The following is a 19,267-nucleotide window of genomic DNA, read 5'->3' as shown; positions in this document are numbered from 1 at the left end:
GGAAATCATACAGACAGATTGACTGGCCTGAAACTAAAAAAATGTCTGCAAGAACTCCCTCTACCTCTTTCAGAGTATCTTTGCGTAATTTCTGTTGCCAAGTTTAATCGGTTAGATAATTTAAGAAGCGAAAGTGAACTATGATTGGTACGTTCCACTTCCCAGTGTAGACACTTGATTGGATAAAAGGCCAGCCAAGGGAGGTAATAAAATCATCGGGCCGAGCCGTAGATGTTGAGGATGCATACGGAAAGGCTTAAACATGACATGAATACCAAGTGATGACTGATGTTCATGTTAAAGGAATATATGGGGTTTTCGGGAGGTATGTAGTACTAATGTTTTGGGGGAAAACAGTTTGGAAAACATGTTATTGAACTGTACAACGACATTGTGCAATTACCTTTTCCATCCAACTATACCGTGTTAACTCGCGAGTTTGGGGAATCAGCTCGCTTGGCAGCTAGGAGGTGTAACTATAACAACCCCCACACAACACGAGAACTTGAGTGAATAAACAAGGAGTTTATTACGCCACAGTCACAGGATCATCTTTACATAATTAGTCACAATAGTGTAGGGTACAAATAATTATTAGAACATATTGACACGGTAATCAGTTGCCAACATACATTACCATTATAGGCCGATATACAAAGTACATAATCATCATACGTCGATGTACACGACACATACTACATAAATCAAGATACATTTTCTTACACATAACATCAACCCAATTTCCGTTCATACATCTTATAATATATGCAAAACAACATTGCGCAATACACCATGAAACACATAGCGTCGAACACATTCTATACATTGTACCAGTATCATTCAACACGGGAAAGTATTCACACATAATACAATAATTGAAACAATACATGACACGCTCCACGACAGCCACGAAACACTCTATTATGAAATAGACAAAACATGAACAGCAATACAGGGAGCTAGTTGGGTTTTACACTGCGTTCAACAATATTTCAGCAATAGCTTGGGACACCAGAAATGGGTTTAACACATTGTGCCCACGTGGGGAATCGAACCCGGGCCTTCAGCGTGACGAGCAAACGCTCTAGCCACTAGGGTACCGCACCACTCCTGAACAGACCAATAGCGACTAATACAGTCTAACGTTCCACTTAAACATAACGACCTTGCCAAGGATCTTAACATGTGGCCATGATAGCAGAAAATGCATTACAGAAAACATTGAATAGTAATGGTAACGATTTGCCAAGGTAGAAGAAAGTAAAGGGTCTTACCTGAGTGAATATACAAGGAGTTTATTACGCCACAGTCACAGGATGATTTGTGACTGCAGTCGTCCCTGTTTTATACCCTTTCCCAGTTGTCATAGCTAATCGGGTTTACTGATAATATTGCTGATAGGTTGTTGTATCTAAATCCTATTGCCTATTTCGATTACCGATAACGTGCCTACTGCGAAGTTAAGTTACTCTATCTGTCAGAATTACATAAAGATTTTCATAACGTATTTGACGACAGCGGCACTGACAAGTGAAAGACATGATGCATCTGCAAACACGTACAAGATATTGGTCTTGGACATTCGTTATCACTGTGACCACCAGTGAAGTACACGATAAATTGGATCGGCCTATCTTTATCTGTTGACACATACACGATATTGCTCTTGGACCTTGGTTATCAGTGTAACTCTTGGCAGATTGAAGATGTGGACCGTGTAGCATTTCGATATTTCCATAAAATATTCTGTCATAGAATCTTTATAAAATATTGTGCATTTCCCCCATGTTAATACCGTATGTATACGTTTGTAATAAGAAATATTCTCTTAAACAAAACCACCCAACTGATAAAATATTTTGGAAAAAAACACGTTCTGAAAACTAATTAGCAAGAATGGCAGTAAGAAAAATCAATGTACATTAATTGAAAACGTAATTCTCTTATGGTCCTCTGATTTTTCATAAAAAAACACTTTTGCTAACTGTTTACTTATTTACATTGGAGTAAGCAAATACTTGTTGAATGTAATGGTCAGTTCACATCATCATAATCATCATAAAAAATACTCCTGAAATAATTATACACAAATATCACGAAAGTAAAATATCAGACAGAAATGAGACAATGCGCTAATCATAAAGGTCAGCTCGTCGTCTCCTTCAGTATTATATGCTAGTTTGGTCGCATCATGCAACCAGCGTTCATCTTTGGCCACAATAAGAACATATGACAGAGAATCGGGCTTTGGAGTAGAATGCTTTGATGTGTTTTTGGCCTTCCTCTGTTCTTCTTTTCCACTCACGAGGCTGTTGCTTGAATGGTGAGCTGTAACTGGAATGGGAGTGCCACCTTTTGTCCGTCTCTCTGTCCCGTCTACACTGGTGCAAGGAAATTGTGATAAAGCTGCTATCGAAACTAGGAGATATACTGGTATACCAATAGTACGCTAGTAAGAGGTAATAACGTAATATCTACTTAAGACACGCATTTGGTTTGTGTGTAAATTGTATGGTGAATCAACAAAGATGTTTATTCACCCACCCCGCACCCGTTAAATGTTTTGATAACCAACTAAATTGTTTAAATATTGTCAACAATAGAAACAGAAAAAAAACAGGAAATTGGCGTATTCATAGATGACATATTTTATGTGCGCTTTAATTATTCAATGACCAATGATTTTATTTTCAAGGGGTCTTTCTATTGAATAAAACTGTCTGTCTGTCTGTTTGACTGTCTGTCTATGATAAAGCGACTCCTTGATGCATGGAAGTGGCGCTGCTTGGAGTCATGAGATTCAACACATGTACAGTAAGAGATCGAGAACTATCAACCGAGATAGTGGAGGTGATATGACTTGAGCGGCTCGACCATGTGCTTGTGTCTCAGTAGCAGTTCTGTTGTCGTTGGGGCAGGAAGAGGGTGATTACCTCTGTGCCACCTTTGTCATCCTCAGAAAAGACCAGGATCACGCCTCACTGCTAAAGCACTTCAACACCCAGCATTCTCGAATTAAGTTGACTATGGAGGCAGTGAGGGACAGCACAATCCCCTTAATAGATGTCCATGTATCTAAAGACCCCTGCACGAAGATCCAAACCACAGTCTACAGAAAACGCACCCATTCCGACCAATACATCCATTTCAACTCAAACCACCTCCTAAAACAAAAGCTGGTGTCATCTCAACCCTGACCAAGCGTGCCAAGAACATTTGCTCCAGCAGTCGTGACCAAGCCAACCAGCGTCAAACCAGCTTAATCTAGAGGACCAACTCCACCATCCTCCACAACAAACTCAAGATTCAAGACTGAATCCGCCCCCATTATAATCACCCTACCCCACATCGGCAAAACGTCTCATCAAATCATCAGAGTACTGAAACATCAAACAGGCACTTGTCATCCATGAAGTTGAAGGTTTCATTTTTGAGTCACCACCTTCCAGAATGCCAATCAATAACTATCATAAAATTCTTCCTCAGATTACATCACTTCCGGTTCGCTCCTGTCTGTGGTTTTGTTGGCGGGCGAGAGAGAAGCAGACGACTTTTGTCAACTTGTAATCGTTCGCTATTAATTTACAAGTTTTTTTTAATGAATTTGGTGTTCCGCTGAAGACTATCAACAGGTCTTTCATAGGTAATGTTTAAAAGAGAACAAAAAATGTTTATTCTTTCTTTCAGTACCCATGTTTGTCGTAAGAGGCGACCAGCGGGATCCTGTGGTCATGCTCGCTGATTTGGTTCAGACACGTCATCGTATCCCAATAGACCGATGCTCAAGCTGTTGATTACCAGATTGTCTGATCCAGATTCGATTATTTGCAGACCGGTGCCACTTAGCTGAAATATTGCTGAGTGCGGTGTTCAACTAATGATGTAGCGCGTTGTCATTGTTGTAATGATGTAGCATGTTGTCATTGCTGTAGTGTTGTAGCATGTTGCCATTTTTGTAATGATGTAACATGTTTGCCATTTTTGTACTGTTGTAGCATGTTGCCCTATTTGTAATGATGTAGGGTGTTGTCATTGATGTAATGGTGTAGCATGTTGTGATTGTTGTAATGATGTAGCATGTTGCCGTATTTGTAATGATGTAGCGTGTTGTCATTGTTGTAATGATGCATCATGTTGCCATATTTGTAATGATGTAGCGTGTTGTCATTGCTGTAATGATGTAGCATGTTGCCATTTTTGTAATAATGTAGCGTGTTGTCATTGTTGTAATGATGTAGCATGTTGCCCTATTTGTAATGATGTAGCGTGTTGTCATTGTTGTAATGATGCATCATGTTGCCATATTTGTAATGATGTAGCGTGTTGTCATTGCTGTAATGATGTAGCATGTTGCCATTTTTGTAATGATGTAGTGTGTTGTCATTGTTGTAATGATGCATCATGTTGCCATTTTTGTAATAATGTAGCATGTTGTCATTGTTGTAATGATGCATCATGTTGCCATATTTGTAATGATGTAGCGTGTTGTCATTGTTGTAATGATGTAGCATGTTGCCGTATTTGTAATGATGTAGCGTGTTGTCATTGCTGTAATGATGTAGCGTGTTGTCATTGTTGTAATGATGTAGCATGTTGCCATTTTTGTAATGATGTAGCGTGTTGTCATTGTTGTAATGATGCATCATGTTGCCATATTTGTAATGATGTAGCGTGTTGTCATTGCTGTAATGATGTAGCGTGTTGTCGCTGTAATAATGTAGCATGTTGTCATTGCTGTAATGATGTAGCATGTTGCCGTATTTGTAATGATGTAGCGTGTTGTCATTGTTGTAATGATGTAGCGTGTTGTCATTGTTGTAATGATGTAGCGTGTTGTCATTGTTGTAATGATGTAGCATGTTGCCGTATTTGTAATGATGTAGCATGTTGTCATTGTTGTAATGGTGTAGCATGTTGTGATTGTTGTAATGATGTACCATGTTGCCATATTTGTAATGATGTAGTGTGTTGTCATTGTTGTAGTGTTGTAGCATGTTGCCATTGTTGTAATGATGTAGCATGTTGCCATATTTGTAATGATGTAGCGTGTTGTCATTGTTGTAATGTAGAGTGTTGTCATTGTTGTAATGGTGTAGCATGTTGTCATTGTCGTAATGTTGTAGCATGTTGTCATTGTTGTAATAATGTAGCATGTTGCCATTTTTGTAATGGTGTAGCATGTTGTCATTGTCGTAATGTTGTAGCATGTTGTCATTTTTGTTATTGTGTAGCATGTTGCCATTTTTGTAATGTAGAGTGTTGTCATTGCTGTAATGGTGTAGCATGTTGTCATTGTTGTAATGGTGTAGCATGTTGTCATTGTCGTAATGTTGTAGCATGTTGTCATTTTTGTTATTGTGTAGCATGTTTGCTAAGTCAGAACTTTGACATTTACAGTGCTCTGTCATACAGGTTGATTGTTAACCAGGTGTATCAACAATGGCTTCATCAATCACTGGATTGTATGGTCCAGATTTGACATTTACCATCCTCTGTAATACAGGGAGAATGTTGCTATGTGACATTAGAAATCTCAAATACAGTCATTCCTATCTCAGTCTAAATACAGTTATTCCTATCTCAGCCCAAATACAGTCATACCTATCTCAGCCCAAATAAGTCAAACCTATCTCAGCCCAAATGCAGTCATACCTGTCTCAGCCCAAATACAGTCATACCTGTCCCAGCCCAAATAAGTCAAACCTATCTCAGTCCAAATACAGTCATACCTATCTCAGCCCAAATGCAGTCGTACCTATCTCACCCCAAATGCAGTCATATCTACCTCAGCCCAGACACTGTCATACCTACCTCAGCCCAAAAAACAATCACCCCTATCTCAGCCAGAATACAGTCATACCTGTCTCAGCCCAAATACAGTTATACCTAGCCAAAATGCAGTCATACCTAGCCCAAATACAGTCATACCTATCTCAGCAAAAATGCAGTCATACATATCTTAGCCCAAATATTGTGAATCATTCCTGTCTCAGTCGAAATACTGTCAAACCTACATCAGCCGGTTTGAACAGGCCTCAGCAGGAATAACAAAACAGTAATTTGTGTCTTGGACGTCTAGTGTTATCAAACATGTCATCAGTAACACCTGACTGCAGATAGTAATGCTTCATTTACAGACCATTGGCACCTAGTTTGGTATTGTGGAACTCCACAGGAAGGTTGGAATGGCAAAACGAACGGCAACCTTTGAAAGATATTTTCCTGTGGTGCAGAACTGGCGACTTAGCAGAACTAAACTAAGATTTTATTTTTTTTCTTTCCATATGGCAGAAAATATCTGAATGATCATAATGATATTGATTTCAAGCAATGTTGAGCTTGTGACAACCTTCATATCTACAAATGAAAATCCCCACCAAGAACCAATTCATCTGTCGGCCTATATGCATGAAAAATGCCATGGATGCAATAGTATTATATAAACCACGTTCTGTGATAATGAATGGTGTCTGACTTCTAATGATGCACTCTAGCTATGCTTGCAGTATATTGCACAGCTATCATAATATGTTGTATTTATATATTTCTGTATCAGTCTGTATATTGAGGAGGCATACACTGGATTCAGTGTATATCCACTGGCCTGCCAGCCAATGTCTAGTTAAAGTCCAGTGAGGCCAGTAAATCTCCACACTCACTGGCCTAACTGACCAGTGAATATACATGGGGTCATTTTGTAAATGTAATCCTTTGCTTAGTTTTTACATTCAAACTTCAGGCTTGTGAAATATTTTGTGGGCTAGTAACTTTCAGGCTCAGCTAACCAGACTGGCTACAAACTACAATAAAAACACAAATTCAGGGTAAGTCATCCTGGTAATTTTCCAAGCACAGAAACACATCAACCCCAGTTCCACACCAAATGTTATGTACTGAAAAATATCTATACACACAATAAACATTAGTCATGGTGAGAAAAATGACAGCACTAAATGCTTAAAATTGAGTCAGTTTTAATTAATGGATGGATGTGTTTTCAAATTACATTGAAATTGTACACCATTTCATCCAATCACAGCTGTCACATGTCTCTGTCTCTTCAGGGTACTCATTCAGGGGAGCAGGTGATTCTTATTTAGTGTAGTAGAACCTGGGGAGAGTGAATACAAGTTTCCTGATGTGAGGAGTTACCTCCCATGGACCGTTAATACTCTGATGGACAGTTCGATAGAAGCTTACTTGAGACTCTCACACCAAATAGTTGAGGGTTCAACAATCTATTCCGTGTGGCCTGTAAGTGAATACTGTGTCGGTCACAAGGCAGTCAGTTTCCATTACCTAGTGTAAAACAAATGTAGGATATATATCGTTTTTTTTTACTTTGTTTGCCTACATGTTTCTGAGCTCAAGTGATTTCACCCAGATATTATTATTATTCCTCAACTTACAAAGGTGAAATGGGTAAAATGATCACAACCACCTTGGGTATGTATGGTATCGTCAGATTGTGAAATCAGTCATTTCATGAAATGACTATAAATCTCAGTCATTTAGTGAAGTGAGTAAGAAGGTCAGCCATTTTGTGTCATATTGTGTAATATTACCTAAATAACAATCAATGAACTTCAAGTCATTTCATGAAATTTCCCTTAATAACGTAATCTATAAAAGTGGATCACAATTTCAACATCACATATTCTCTCTAACATCTAAAACTGTCATGGCAGTGAATGTTGAACTTAGCTTGGCTTTCAAGCATTTACACCTGTTTGTTTGACATTTGCTGTGTCTAGAGCAGCCACACCTCACAAACCCCTGTCCACCATATATAGATGAAACGAAATTTCATGAGATGAAGGATTTTTTGGATTTGCAGAGTTGCCTCATCTTGAGATGTTGATGTTGTTCCAAAGAGTAGAAATCGTTAATATTGGCTTGGATTGTGTTCAGAAATGACTACCAATAAATACTCTAAATAATCCAGATCTTATACTACACGGTTAAAGGTCACATGCAACTTAAAATAAACTTTGCTGATTTCCATACCTTTTGGTATGCACTTACTGAAACAAATCATCAAAAATGCCAATTAAGCCTATTAAGTTGAAAAAAAATGCAATGAAAAAAAATGCCCCAAATCTGAGTTCAAACAATTCACTAATGAGTGGTTTCAACAGCTGTGCTGCGCTGCGCCCATATGCATGTGCAGTGGACTGGTTCATGAAGCATGAAACAGTATGCCTGCCCGGAGTATGAGGTCATGAGCAGTAGTCTAATCCTGGTTGTGTATACGAACAAATAAATATTCTACTTGTTACATAAAAAGAACCCATGTAGATTGTGATAAGCAGACCCTGTCACAAAGCAAACTTAATGTCCGGTTTACTGACACTTATATGTCTGCCTGTCTGTCTGCTAAAGACAACATGCAATGCAAAACTTCAATCACTTCACCACATGCAGTTAACACCTATCGGGCTTATACGACATAAACAAAGGGCCAGCTAAGTGTATCAGCAAATGAACCAGTGGCCAATGAGAAACCCCTGTTACGCTGGAGTGTACACCCACCGGCTCTGACTGGGTTCGAAATTGCATCTGCTTTGTTTCAAGGGAGGTAAACCCATGTACAAAATATTTCACATTTGTTTTGCGAGTATATGTTTATAGCCTTGTTTATTTGTTTTTTCTTTATCAGCAGTGCATTTTATATATCATGAATAAGTGATAACTGTGTTTTAATTATGTTTGATTTTTTGGTTGCATGTGACCTTTAACCTACCCATGTAGGTGTGTCAGTGCAACCTAACTTGATGTTACCATACATATCTACCCAAAACAACACCCAAATACTACAAATATTGTTTCTGACCAAAACGCTCATTGAGTGTCCGGTGATATAGTTGTATGTGAGTGGATATAGTATTACATCACTTTCAGCAATATTTCAGCAATATTTCAGCAATATCATGGCAGGGGAGAGCACACATTGGCTTCACACTGTAAGTCTGATGTCATGGAAGGAATTTACACCATATTGTCAGAACTGCAGGGTAAGGTACAAGAGATATATATCAAGGTGAGGATCATTTAGTGAAATCGCTTTTTGTCTTGACAGTCATTAAAAGAAATTTTTTGTTTAGATCCATTTTCCCCATGAAATCATTTTATCATATAATAGTTGTAGACAGACTCTATTTCTTACCTATATCAACTTTTTAATAAATATCATTTTTTAGAAAGTGTGATAATCAGTGTGACGGTAAGAGAACACCCACAGCAAGTACCTGCCATAATCGGAGATACTCAGCGTGAGGGTGAGACAACACCCACAGCAAGTACCTGTCATAGATACTCAGAGTGAGGGTGAGACAATACCCACAGCCAGTACCTGTCATAGTCAGAGATACTCAGTGTGACAGTTAGAGAACACCCACAGCAAGTACCTGCCATAGTCGGAGATACTCAGCATGAGGGTGAGGGAACACCCACAGCAAGTACCTGTCATAGTCAGAGATACTCAGTGTGAGGGTGAGACAACACCCAAGTACCTGTCATAGTCAGAAATACCAATAACCACATTAAGCCTTTTGAGTAGTTTTAAAACACAGTAGATACATGAAATATGGACAGCAAAGATGAGAAAAAAATTTGATGTTCATTTGTGCTGTTAATTTGAATGCAGAGTTTATACCCAGGCTACTGACACATGACACCTGTATGTGTAAATTGTGTGTATTTCTGCGCATGTGTTGGAGGTATCACTGTTAAGTTTACATTATGAAAATATGAAGAGTAGACAACAAAATATAACAGCCCATCTGTATTGTTCAGATTCCATATGCTCAATCTCAAAGTTGTGAGAAGACACAGAGAGGATAAACTTGTCTGAAAAGATAGATTTTAAGGCTTGTTTTGAAGGTTGATAGTGGATCTGAGGAAGAGAGGTCCAACATGAGGCAGCAGCAGAGGCAAATGGACAATGACAGTGAGCTGATGACCAGTGACTAGTTGTTAACATTCTGAGTGTAGGGATCATCTAGGGCTGTGGAGGTTGAGTAAATACAAATCTTAGAAAGGAGTTGATCATTCAAGCACTTGTATGTTAGGCAGAGAACTTTGAATGAGATCCTTATTCCATTTAAAAGTGATTACATTAAGATCAGTATGGCCACATGTGACTATAATAACGATTTATAACCGTTTATAAAAAATAGGCTTTTAGCTCCCCTATAGAAAACACAACCATTCTGTCAGAGACCTGTGAAGTTCCTGTGGTAGAATTGGTCTTCAGCAACAAAAGCTTGAAATAAAAGGCGACTTTGCTTGTCGTAAGAGGCGACTAACGGGATCGGGTGGTCAGGCTCACTGACTTGGTTGACACATGGTCATCGGTTCCCAGATAGATGCTCATGTTGTTGGTCACGGGATTGTCTGGTCCAGACTCGATTATTTACAGACTGTTGCCATATAAATCTGGAATATTGTTGAGTGCGGCATAAAACTAAACTCACTTACTCACTCATTCTGTGAGAAAGCTGCAATGGATAACCTCAACAATCTGCATCTTTGATGTTATTGCCAATGTGACGTGAAGGTGAGTAAGTACGAAAGGTAGAATGGAGCTTGATTGCTTAAGCACTTCTAAGATAGGCAGGGGAGTTTGAATGTGATCCTTCGTGAGACTGGACACCAAAGTAGCTCCATCAGAATTATAACTGTCAAGTCTATCATCATAAACAGAAATAAAAGAAATACACAAATGAACACAGTTGACAAAGACAAAAGACAATGTACCATGTTCAGGATTTAAATATTTATTAGGCTGTGAATATTAAATGAGAAAAGTGCACACTGATATTTGATATTGAGTATCAATATTTGTCTACAAAATTGCATAACAAAACAGCAAAAATAATATCCATGATGTACACCACAGCATACTTCAACTGAAAGAACACTTATCTGTCTTTGAAAAATATCATTGCATATACTAGCTCATAAAGAAAGTATGTCAGCCACACTGATTTCATGGCACCGGTGTCAGAAGTCTTTTCCCAGAAAAAGCAATGGTACAACATCAATTATTACATTAAAATCAGTATGGCCACATGTGAGTATCATAATTTCTTTATAAACTTTTATGAACAAAAGTCTTTTATCACATGAAGAAAAAATTCACAACCATTCTCTCCAAACTGCAATAGATACTAGTAGCCATAACAATCTGTATCTATGAGGTCATTTCTAGTGTGACATCATTCTGATGTTATGTCACATTAAGATGTGAATAACCTCAACAGTCTTCATATATGAGGTCATTTCTAATGTGACATAACTAATTAATGATGTCATGTCATCAGTTTTGTCGGGGGATGGGGGAGGGGTTTGAAGTCACTTAATACTGTACATTACTTAATGACTTAAATAAAACCCTGGCATGCATAATGTGGCATTTGCGAAAATGAACATACAATTTTGATGAAGTTAGTTATTTCTAACACTGTAATAATATCACATCGAGTTCACAACAGATGTCTGACACTTTGGCCACAAATAATACCTTGTAAATGACACATACAAATTTGTGAAGTCAAACAGTTCAAAAATTGTTCTGCAAATGAGGAAGAATGTCTAGCAAGGAGATGAAAATTAATGAAATCTGATTTACGATTACACGTTATGAGTTAATTGCTTGTCTTTTACGAAAAGCAATACTGACCAAGGACGAAGTCTGAGGTTAATGATTGCTCTTCGCAGGTCCTTAAAAACAGGTAATGACCAATTTCACCAGTCTGTAATTGATTTATTATATCTTTACAAACAAAAACCTCTTAAAATCCAAAACATGTCCAGTTCGTTAAGTAACATAATTTCATTTTCACTACAAACCAATAAGGTTACGTCAACAATACAGTGATATGTAAACAACAGAATGAAATCATAGCATGTCATAGTAACGCAAGTCAATATGACTTTTGGTTGTACCTGGGTTGGAGTCAATATGCTTTTCTGTCAACAGTCATGTGACCGCCTCTACGCCTCTAGACCAATCAGGTAGCCAGACAAATATACTTACATAATAAAGCAAATAAACAGATACAGTAAACCCCATATCCCACTGTTAGTCATTGATACAAGGATTACAAGGGTAGTTTTGAGCATACAAGTTTTCCATATCATATGGTAGTTATTTGATTAAGATTTCTTACACTTTTCTTTTTAATTTTAAAAATAGTTTGAAGTTAAAATATTAACCGTATGAACATGTAGTTAGTTCTCAGAGAATACCTGTATATTGTTTCATCATAAATATACAGCTTGAGTTAAATTTCATAACATAAAGACAAGGACTTAGCATAATATACAACAGGTATCTCAGATACTTCTAACAATAAATGGGGTGATGGGGTAGCCTTCTGGCTAAAGCGGTGGCTTGTACGCTGAAGACCTGGGTTCTACTCCCCACATTTCCCATTTCAGGTGTCCTCCACCGTGATATTGCTGGAATATTGCAAACAGCAGTGTAAAACCATACTCACTCACTCAATCTAACAATAAATTTGTCTTTTTGACAAATTACAGCATTCAAAACATGGTAATGGTCACTTGTAACAAATAACTTGTTAATAATATGCTAATAAATACTGTTAGTGTGACTGATATGTTCATATTATGCAAAGTCAATGAGAAATTATGTTATGTCCAAAGTTTGAACATTTAGATGTCACACATCTTACAGATCTTACTTTGATTTGGTGTAATGGTTGTAATGGCACAGTTTATTTTCTAAACAGGTAAAAACGGCTCTGTCACAATCCTGAACTCGTAAAATAGTCCTGCCATAATTTTGAATTGGCAAAATGGCCATGTTCATATTTTGAGTAAGTAAAATATTCTGAATAGGCAAAATGGCCCTTCAATAATTCTGAACAGGCAAAATGGTCCTGTCAAAATGTTGGTCCTCATCTTGATCAAACAAAACAAAACATCTCACAATATCAGTTGAGAGGCAAGCAGAGGTAGGATTCTAAATATTGAATCAAAATATTTGTCTAAATGATCACACAATCATTAGACTCATTACTCGGTCTGTTGGTGCTTCTGGGTCTTAAGCCAGACTTTGTGGTTCGTCCTGTGTCCACCATCATAAACGACACTCTCTCATTGGAGCCAGCCTCATGGAGGGCACTCTGCAGACAAGACAGCTTTTGATTGGCCTGTTCCTGTTTTTCTGAAGTGTTGCTGTCCTTGCGAATGTAATACTGGATGTTCTCAATCAGTTCACTGTGTGTGTTGCTGGTTACCTCAAGGTTCAATAACTCAATGAACTCCGGCAATGTGGACATCTGAGAGAGAGTAAAATCATTATTTCAGAATATACAAGGCAGTCTTAATTCATTAAGGTCTATTCTCATGGTGTGGCTAGGACCAAACCATTGGCACACAAACATAAGTTGAGCACCAACCTGACAATTGACCTGTTTTAGCATGTACAAGTGTCACCCACTGGCACTTGCCATTGTGAGCCAAAAAGTCCCTGGTTGTCCACAATCAGTGGACCTGTGATGCTTGTGAGAGTCTTATGATTAAGGTGTGTGCAGCTACATGCAGAATCAGTATCATCATCATGCACTGCACATGTATTAGCCTACATCTGCTCTCCCTTTCACAAGCCAAATGGGTTTGCTCATTGCTGTGCACCGCCTACTTCTCGTAAATGCATTCTTGTGCTGGACAACTTATCCTTGTTTGCCAGTAGCATACAACCAGATACAACATGATAGATCTATTATACAGTCTCTGACGTAACACAGCTGCACCATGAGAACACCCAAGTTGTAATGATTTGAAATCACAACTAAATCTTATTTGCGTTTCGTTGTAAGACATATGATTTATCCTACAGGCTACACTACAGGCTTCTACTTCAAGTCGCACTGTGAGAACGGGCTTTTAGCTGACTGTCCAAAATATGGGGTCCTGAGGACATAATCTCTTATACAAATGCATACATAATGGCATCGTATTTAAAAACATTAGATTAAAAATACATAGTACAGATAACTTTGAACCATGAACAACTATTCATTTGCACATGTGAGGCAATAAGACTTGAGACTGATTCTTTCTGAATTTATTCTCCAAGTCTGGTAAACAGATATCGACAAGGGACAACAGAGTCTTGCGGCAAGTCTGGCATACTGAGGTCACAACTTAGAGTCAGAACAACAAGGATGATTGTATAGCTCTGAACTCTGTACACGTGTGGTCACAGTGCTGGTATTACTAATGTAAGACTTTGTTTCTTTACTGACCTGTAGATCAGGTTGATAGGATCGCAGAGCAATAATAATTGCACGAAAATAATTTCCAAAGATAAATTTAACAGATGATATCTGTACATGTGAAAAAGAGGATTATGATTTTTAATTTGAGAACATAATCAGATATTTTGGTGACAAGTATAATTGCACAAAAATAATTTCCAAATATAAATTTAACAGATGATATCTGTACATGTGAAAAAGGGGATTATGATGTTTAACTTGAGAACATAATCAGATATTTTGGTGACAAGTTCAACAGTTCATTAAAAGCAATCTCAATATTACGTTGGTCATGTCACAGTTATAATGGGATCATGTACATATGGCTGTGTAGTACAACATACCTTACTTTCAGCAAAGAGGTCCAACATCTACTATCCTTTATGCATTGATTAACATAACTGAAGCTACCGATTGAGAAATACATTGCAATTAAGAACAACAAGCTTCAGTTCTTTCACCAAAAATGCAGCTATAAATGAGTCTGATGATAGTTCGAGAAGCATTCATAAAATACCCTTGAACCTGCTGACTTCACTGAAGTCTATCTTAATAATGCCTGTACTTTACTTTACCTTGCTTCTCAAGGGTAATACGATTGGATGTACAGCTTTTGCAGCAGTGCTAACCAAGCTAGTAGGCGAGTGATGACACTGCTTCAAAGAGGCATACCTCAGACAGGAGACTTGTCAGATACTGAAGACAATCTTGCATACATGGCATATAACCTGGGCTTCTTTCTTCTATAGATCTGCTTGACAGAGTTTGTTATTTTTTAAAGGATTTGGATGGGTCTGTGTGACAGTATGTAACTGATGGGTCTGTGTGACAGTATGTGACTGATGGGTCTGTGTGACTGATGGGTCTGTGTGACAGTATGTGACTGATGGGTCTGTGTGACAGTATGTGACTGATGGGTCTATGTGACAGTATGTGACTGATAGGTCTGTGTGGCAGTACGTGACTGATGGGTCTATGTGACAGTACGTGACTGATGGGTCTGTGTCACAGTATGTGACTGATGGGTCTGTGTGACAGTATGTGACTGATGGGTCTATGTGACAGTACTTGACTGATGGGGCTGTGTGGCAGTACGTGACTGATGGGTCTGTGTGACAGTATGTGACTGATGGGTCTGTGTGACAGTATGTGACTGATGGGTCTGTGTGACAGTATGTGACTGATGGGTCTATGTGACTGATGGGTCTATGTGACAGTATGTGACTGATGGGTCTATGTGACAGTACGTGACTGATGGGTCTGTGTGACAGTATGTGACTGATGGGTTTGTGTGACAGTATGTGACTGATGGGTCTATGTGACTGATGGGTCTGTGTGGCAGTATGTGACTGATGGGTCTGTGTGACAGTATGTGACTGATGGGTCTATGTGACTGATGGGTCTATGTGACAGTATGTGACTGATGGGTCTGTGTGACTGATGGGTCTGTGTGGCAGTATGTGACTGATGGGGCTGTGTGACTGATGGGGCTGTGTGACAGTACGTGACTGATGGGTCTGTGTGACAGTATGTGACTGATGGGTCTATGTGACAGTACGTGACTGATGGGTCTATGTGACAGTACGTGACTGATGGGGCTGTGTGGCAGTATGTGACTGATGGGTCGGTGTGACTGATGGGTCTATGTGACAGTACGTGACTGATGGGGCTGTGTGGCAGTATGTGACTGATGGGTCGGTGTGACTGATGGGTCTGTGTGACAGTACGTGACTGATGGGGCTGTGTGGCAGTACGTGACTGATGGGTCTGTGTGACAGTATGTGACTGATGGGTCTGTGTGACAGTATGTGACTGATGGGTCTGTGTGACAGTATGTGACTGATGGGTCTGTGTGACAGTATGTGACTGATGGGTCTATGTGACAGTACGTGACTGATGGGGCTGTGTGGCAGTATGTGACTGATGGGTCTGTGTGACAGTATGTGACTGATGGGTCTATGTGACAGTATGTGACTGATGGGTCTGTGTGGCAGTATGTGACTGATGGGTCTATGTGACTGATGGGTCTATGTGACAGTATGTGACTGATGGGGCTGTGTGGCAGTATGTGACTGATGGGTCTGTGTGACAGTATGTGACTGATGGGTCTATGTGACAGTATGTGACTGATGGGTCTGTGTGGCAGTATGTGACTGATGGGTCTATGTGACTGATGGGTCTATGTGACAGTATGTGACTGATGGGTCTATGTGACAGTATGTGACTGATGGGTCTATGTGACAGTATGTGACTGATGGGTCTATGTGACTGATGGGTCTATGTGACAGTATGTGACTGATGGGTCTATGTGACAGTACGTGACTGATGGGTCTGTGTGACAGTATGTGACTGATGGGTTTGTGTGACAGTATGTGACTGATGGGTCTATGTGACAGTATGTGACTGATGGGTCTGTGTGGCAGTATGTGACTGATGGGTCTATGTGACAGTATGTGACTGATGGGTCTATGTGACAGTATGTGACTGATGGGTCTATGTGACAGTATGTGACTGATGGGTCTGTGTGACTGATGGGTCTGTGTGGCAGTATGTGACTGATGGGGCTGTGTGACTGATGGGGCTGTGTGACAGTACGTGACTGATGGGTCTGTGTGACAGTATGTGACTGATGGGTCTATGTGACAGTACGTGACTGATGGGTCTATGTGACAGTACGTGACTGATGGGGCTGTGTGGCAGTATGTGACTGATGGGTCGGTGTGACTGATGGGTCTATGTGACAGTACGTGACTGATGGGGCTGTGTGGCAGTATGTGACTGATGGGTCGGTGTGACTGATGGGTCTGTGTGGCAGTACGTGACTGATGGGTCTGTGTGGCAGTACGTGACTGATGGGTCTGTGTGACAGTATGTGACTGATGGGTCTGTGTGACAGTATGTGACTGATGGGTCTATGTGACAGTATGTGACTGATGGGTCTGTGTGACAGTACGTGACTGATGGGTCTGTGTGGCAGTATGTGACTGATGGGTCTGTATGGCAGTATGTGACTGATGGGGCTGTGTGACTGATGGGTCTGTGTGACAGTACGTGACTGATGGGTCTGTGTGACAGTACGTGACTGATGGGTCTGTGTGGCAGTATGTGACTGATGGGTCACTGCTGATCCCAACTCACTTGATCAATGTTGTCGGCCATGAATCTAGCACACTCGTCCTTCAGTTTGGGTATGTGTAGTTCCTTGGCTGTTCTGTAGACCGATGTTACAGTCAAAGGTTTCAGACAGGATGATACTTCCAACAAAACACATTGCTTGAGACCCGGCAACACAAACCTTTCTGAGAGGCAGAGCAAGTCAATGCAGTTGTCTGGTGTTATCTGGAAAAAGAGCAGCAATCAAATTACTTGATTGTTTCTAACAATCTGACATGCATTAAAGGTCACACGCAACATAAAACACATCTCTGCAGATTCTGGTACCTTTCGGTATGCACTTACCGAAACAAATCATCAAAAATGCCAATTCAACCTATAAAAACACGATGAAAATAAAAGCCCGTGAAATCGCTGCATCCATAACGCATGCGCAGTGAATAGGTTCGCGGAGCTTGAAACAGTATGCATGGTCGAGGTCGTGAGCAGTAGCACTCAGTGCTTGTTTATACTAGCTTTCGTTAACTCATTCCACTTGTTACTTTGTTATTGTTTTACCTGTACATATAAATACACCTCTGTATCCCTTTCTCAATCACCTGATGAAGGAGTAAGCATTAACTCCGAAACGTTGTGTTCTCTCATAAAGAAGTTGATATCCATAAAATCTTCATTCTTATGTATTTACACTTCTAAATGACATTCAAAGACAAGTAAGCCCAAGTACAAAATATTGCACTTTTGAATCGCAATTGTACACTTATAATTTTGTTTATTTGTTTTTTTAAAAGCAGCAATGTATATTATATGTCATGAATAAGTGATAATTGTGTTTTAATTATGTTTGACTTTTTGGTTGCATGTGACCTTTAACAATCAACCTACTGGGGAAGGTCTGGTTTAGAACTGGTCCTCAGCAACCCATGTTTGTCGTCAGGCTCGCTGATTTGTTTCAAGATGACCGAGTCATCGTATCTGAATTGTATGGATCGATTTTCATGATGTTGACCTGGTCAAGAGTTGATTACTCAGAAACTGTTGCCATTTAACTCAATATTGCTGAGTGCAGGACTAAACAAGCAAGAAACAAAACAAGCAGAAATGACCACTCTCAAGTATGTTTATACAAGGCAGAGAAAGGAGGGCACAGAAATAGCTTAGTTGTTTAAGCATGTAACACTGAAGAAAGGGTACAATATTCCCAACATGCGTACAGTGTGTGAAGCCCCTTTTTTGTCTCCCCTGCTGCAGCATGAAACAAAAGTCTATCGCTTGCTCACTCACTCCATAAGATCCCACCCACCTGACTGTATAGATGCAGGACACAATATTGGTAAAACTAATCTCACTCTCACTTGCCAGTATAAATGAAGGACACAATCTGGGTAAAACTAATCTCACTCTCACCCACTCACTCACTCACTCTACACAGAAAACAGCACCAACCTGACACGTGTCTGTATAGATGAAGGCCACAATTTGGGCGAAATGTTCAGCTGAAACTCCTTCCAGTTTTATGGAAGATCTGTAACCTTCAAAACAAGGGACGATGTCTGCCTCCCTCTCAATAAGCAGCACACGGAAATACTCACTTCTACTGTAGAAAAACACCTGCAATGAACAATCAGGTTATGCTACACCAAATCAGTCTTCAGTTAAGTGCCACAAAATCATCTGACAGCTGGGATTGGATGAGTTTTGAGTAAGATTTGTGTGTTTAGTTAAAACATCCATACTGTAATTATAACTGAGCATATATTTCAATATCTTGAGCTGTCGTTTTGACTTATGCTGAATGTGTAAAGAGATATTTTCATGCAGGCCACATTTGGTGCAGAACTGTGGTTGGTGTGTTCAAGTCC

The 19,267-nt window shown here is 39.5% G+C and overlaps 1 protein-coding gene across 5 annotated transcripts in view; it reads right to left on the bottom strand.

Moving 5' to 3' along the window:
* Positions 1-10,762: 10,762 nt before the first annotated feature.
* LOC137257684 (ankyrin repeat and BTB/POZ domain-containing protein 1-like) overlaps positions 10,763-19,267 on the bottom strand; it is a 30,566-nt gene continuing 22,061 nt past the window's right edge. For all 5 annotated transcript variants that reach the window (XM_067795056.1, XM_067795055.1, XM_067795054.1 and 2 more), the window contains exons 11-13: positions 18,852-19,016; positions 17,430-17,630; positions 10,763-13,310 (exon numbers count right to left, since the gene is read on the bottom strand). In XM_067795056.1, the coding sequence (XP_067651157.1) occupies positions 13,017-13,310; positions 17,430-17,630; positions 18,852-19,016 (660 nt within the window). In that variant the 3' untranslated portion in view covers positions 10,763-13,016. The remainder of the gene's footprint in view (positions 13,311-17,429; positions 17,631-18,851; positions 19,017-19,267) is intronic.

The sequence above is a fragment of the Haliotis asinina genome, chromosome 12, assembly GCF_037392515.1.
Source record: "Haliotis asinina isolate JCU_RB_2024 chromosome 12, JCU_Hal_asi_v2, whole genome shotgun sequence".
NCBI lineage: Eukaryota > Metazoa > Mollusca > Gastropoda > Lepetellida > Haliotidae > Haliotis > Haliotis asinina.
This window is presented reverse-complemented; position numbering and strand designations above follow the sequence as displayed.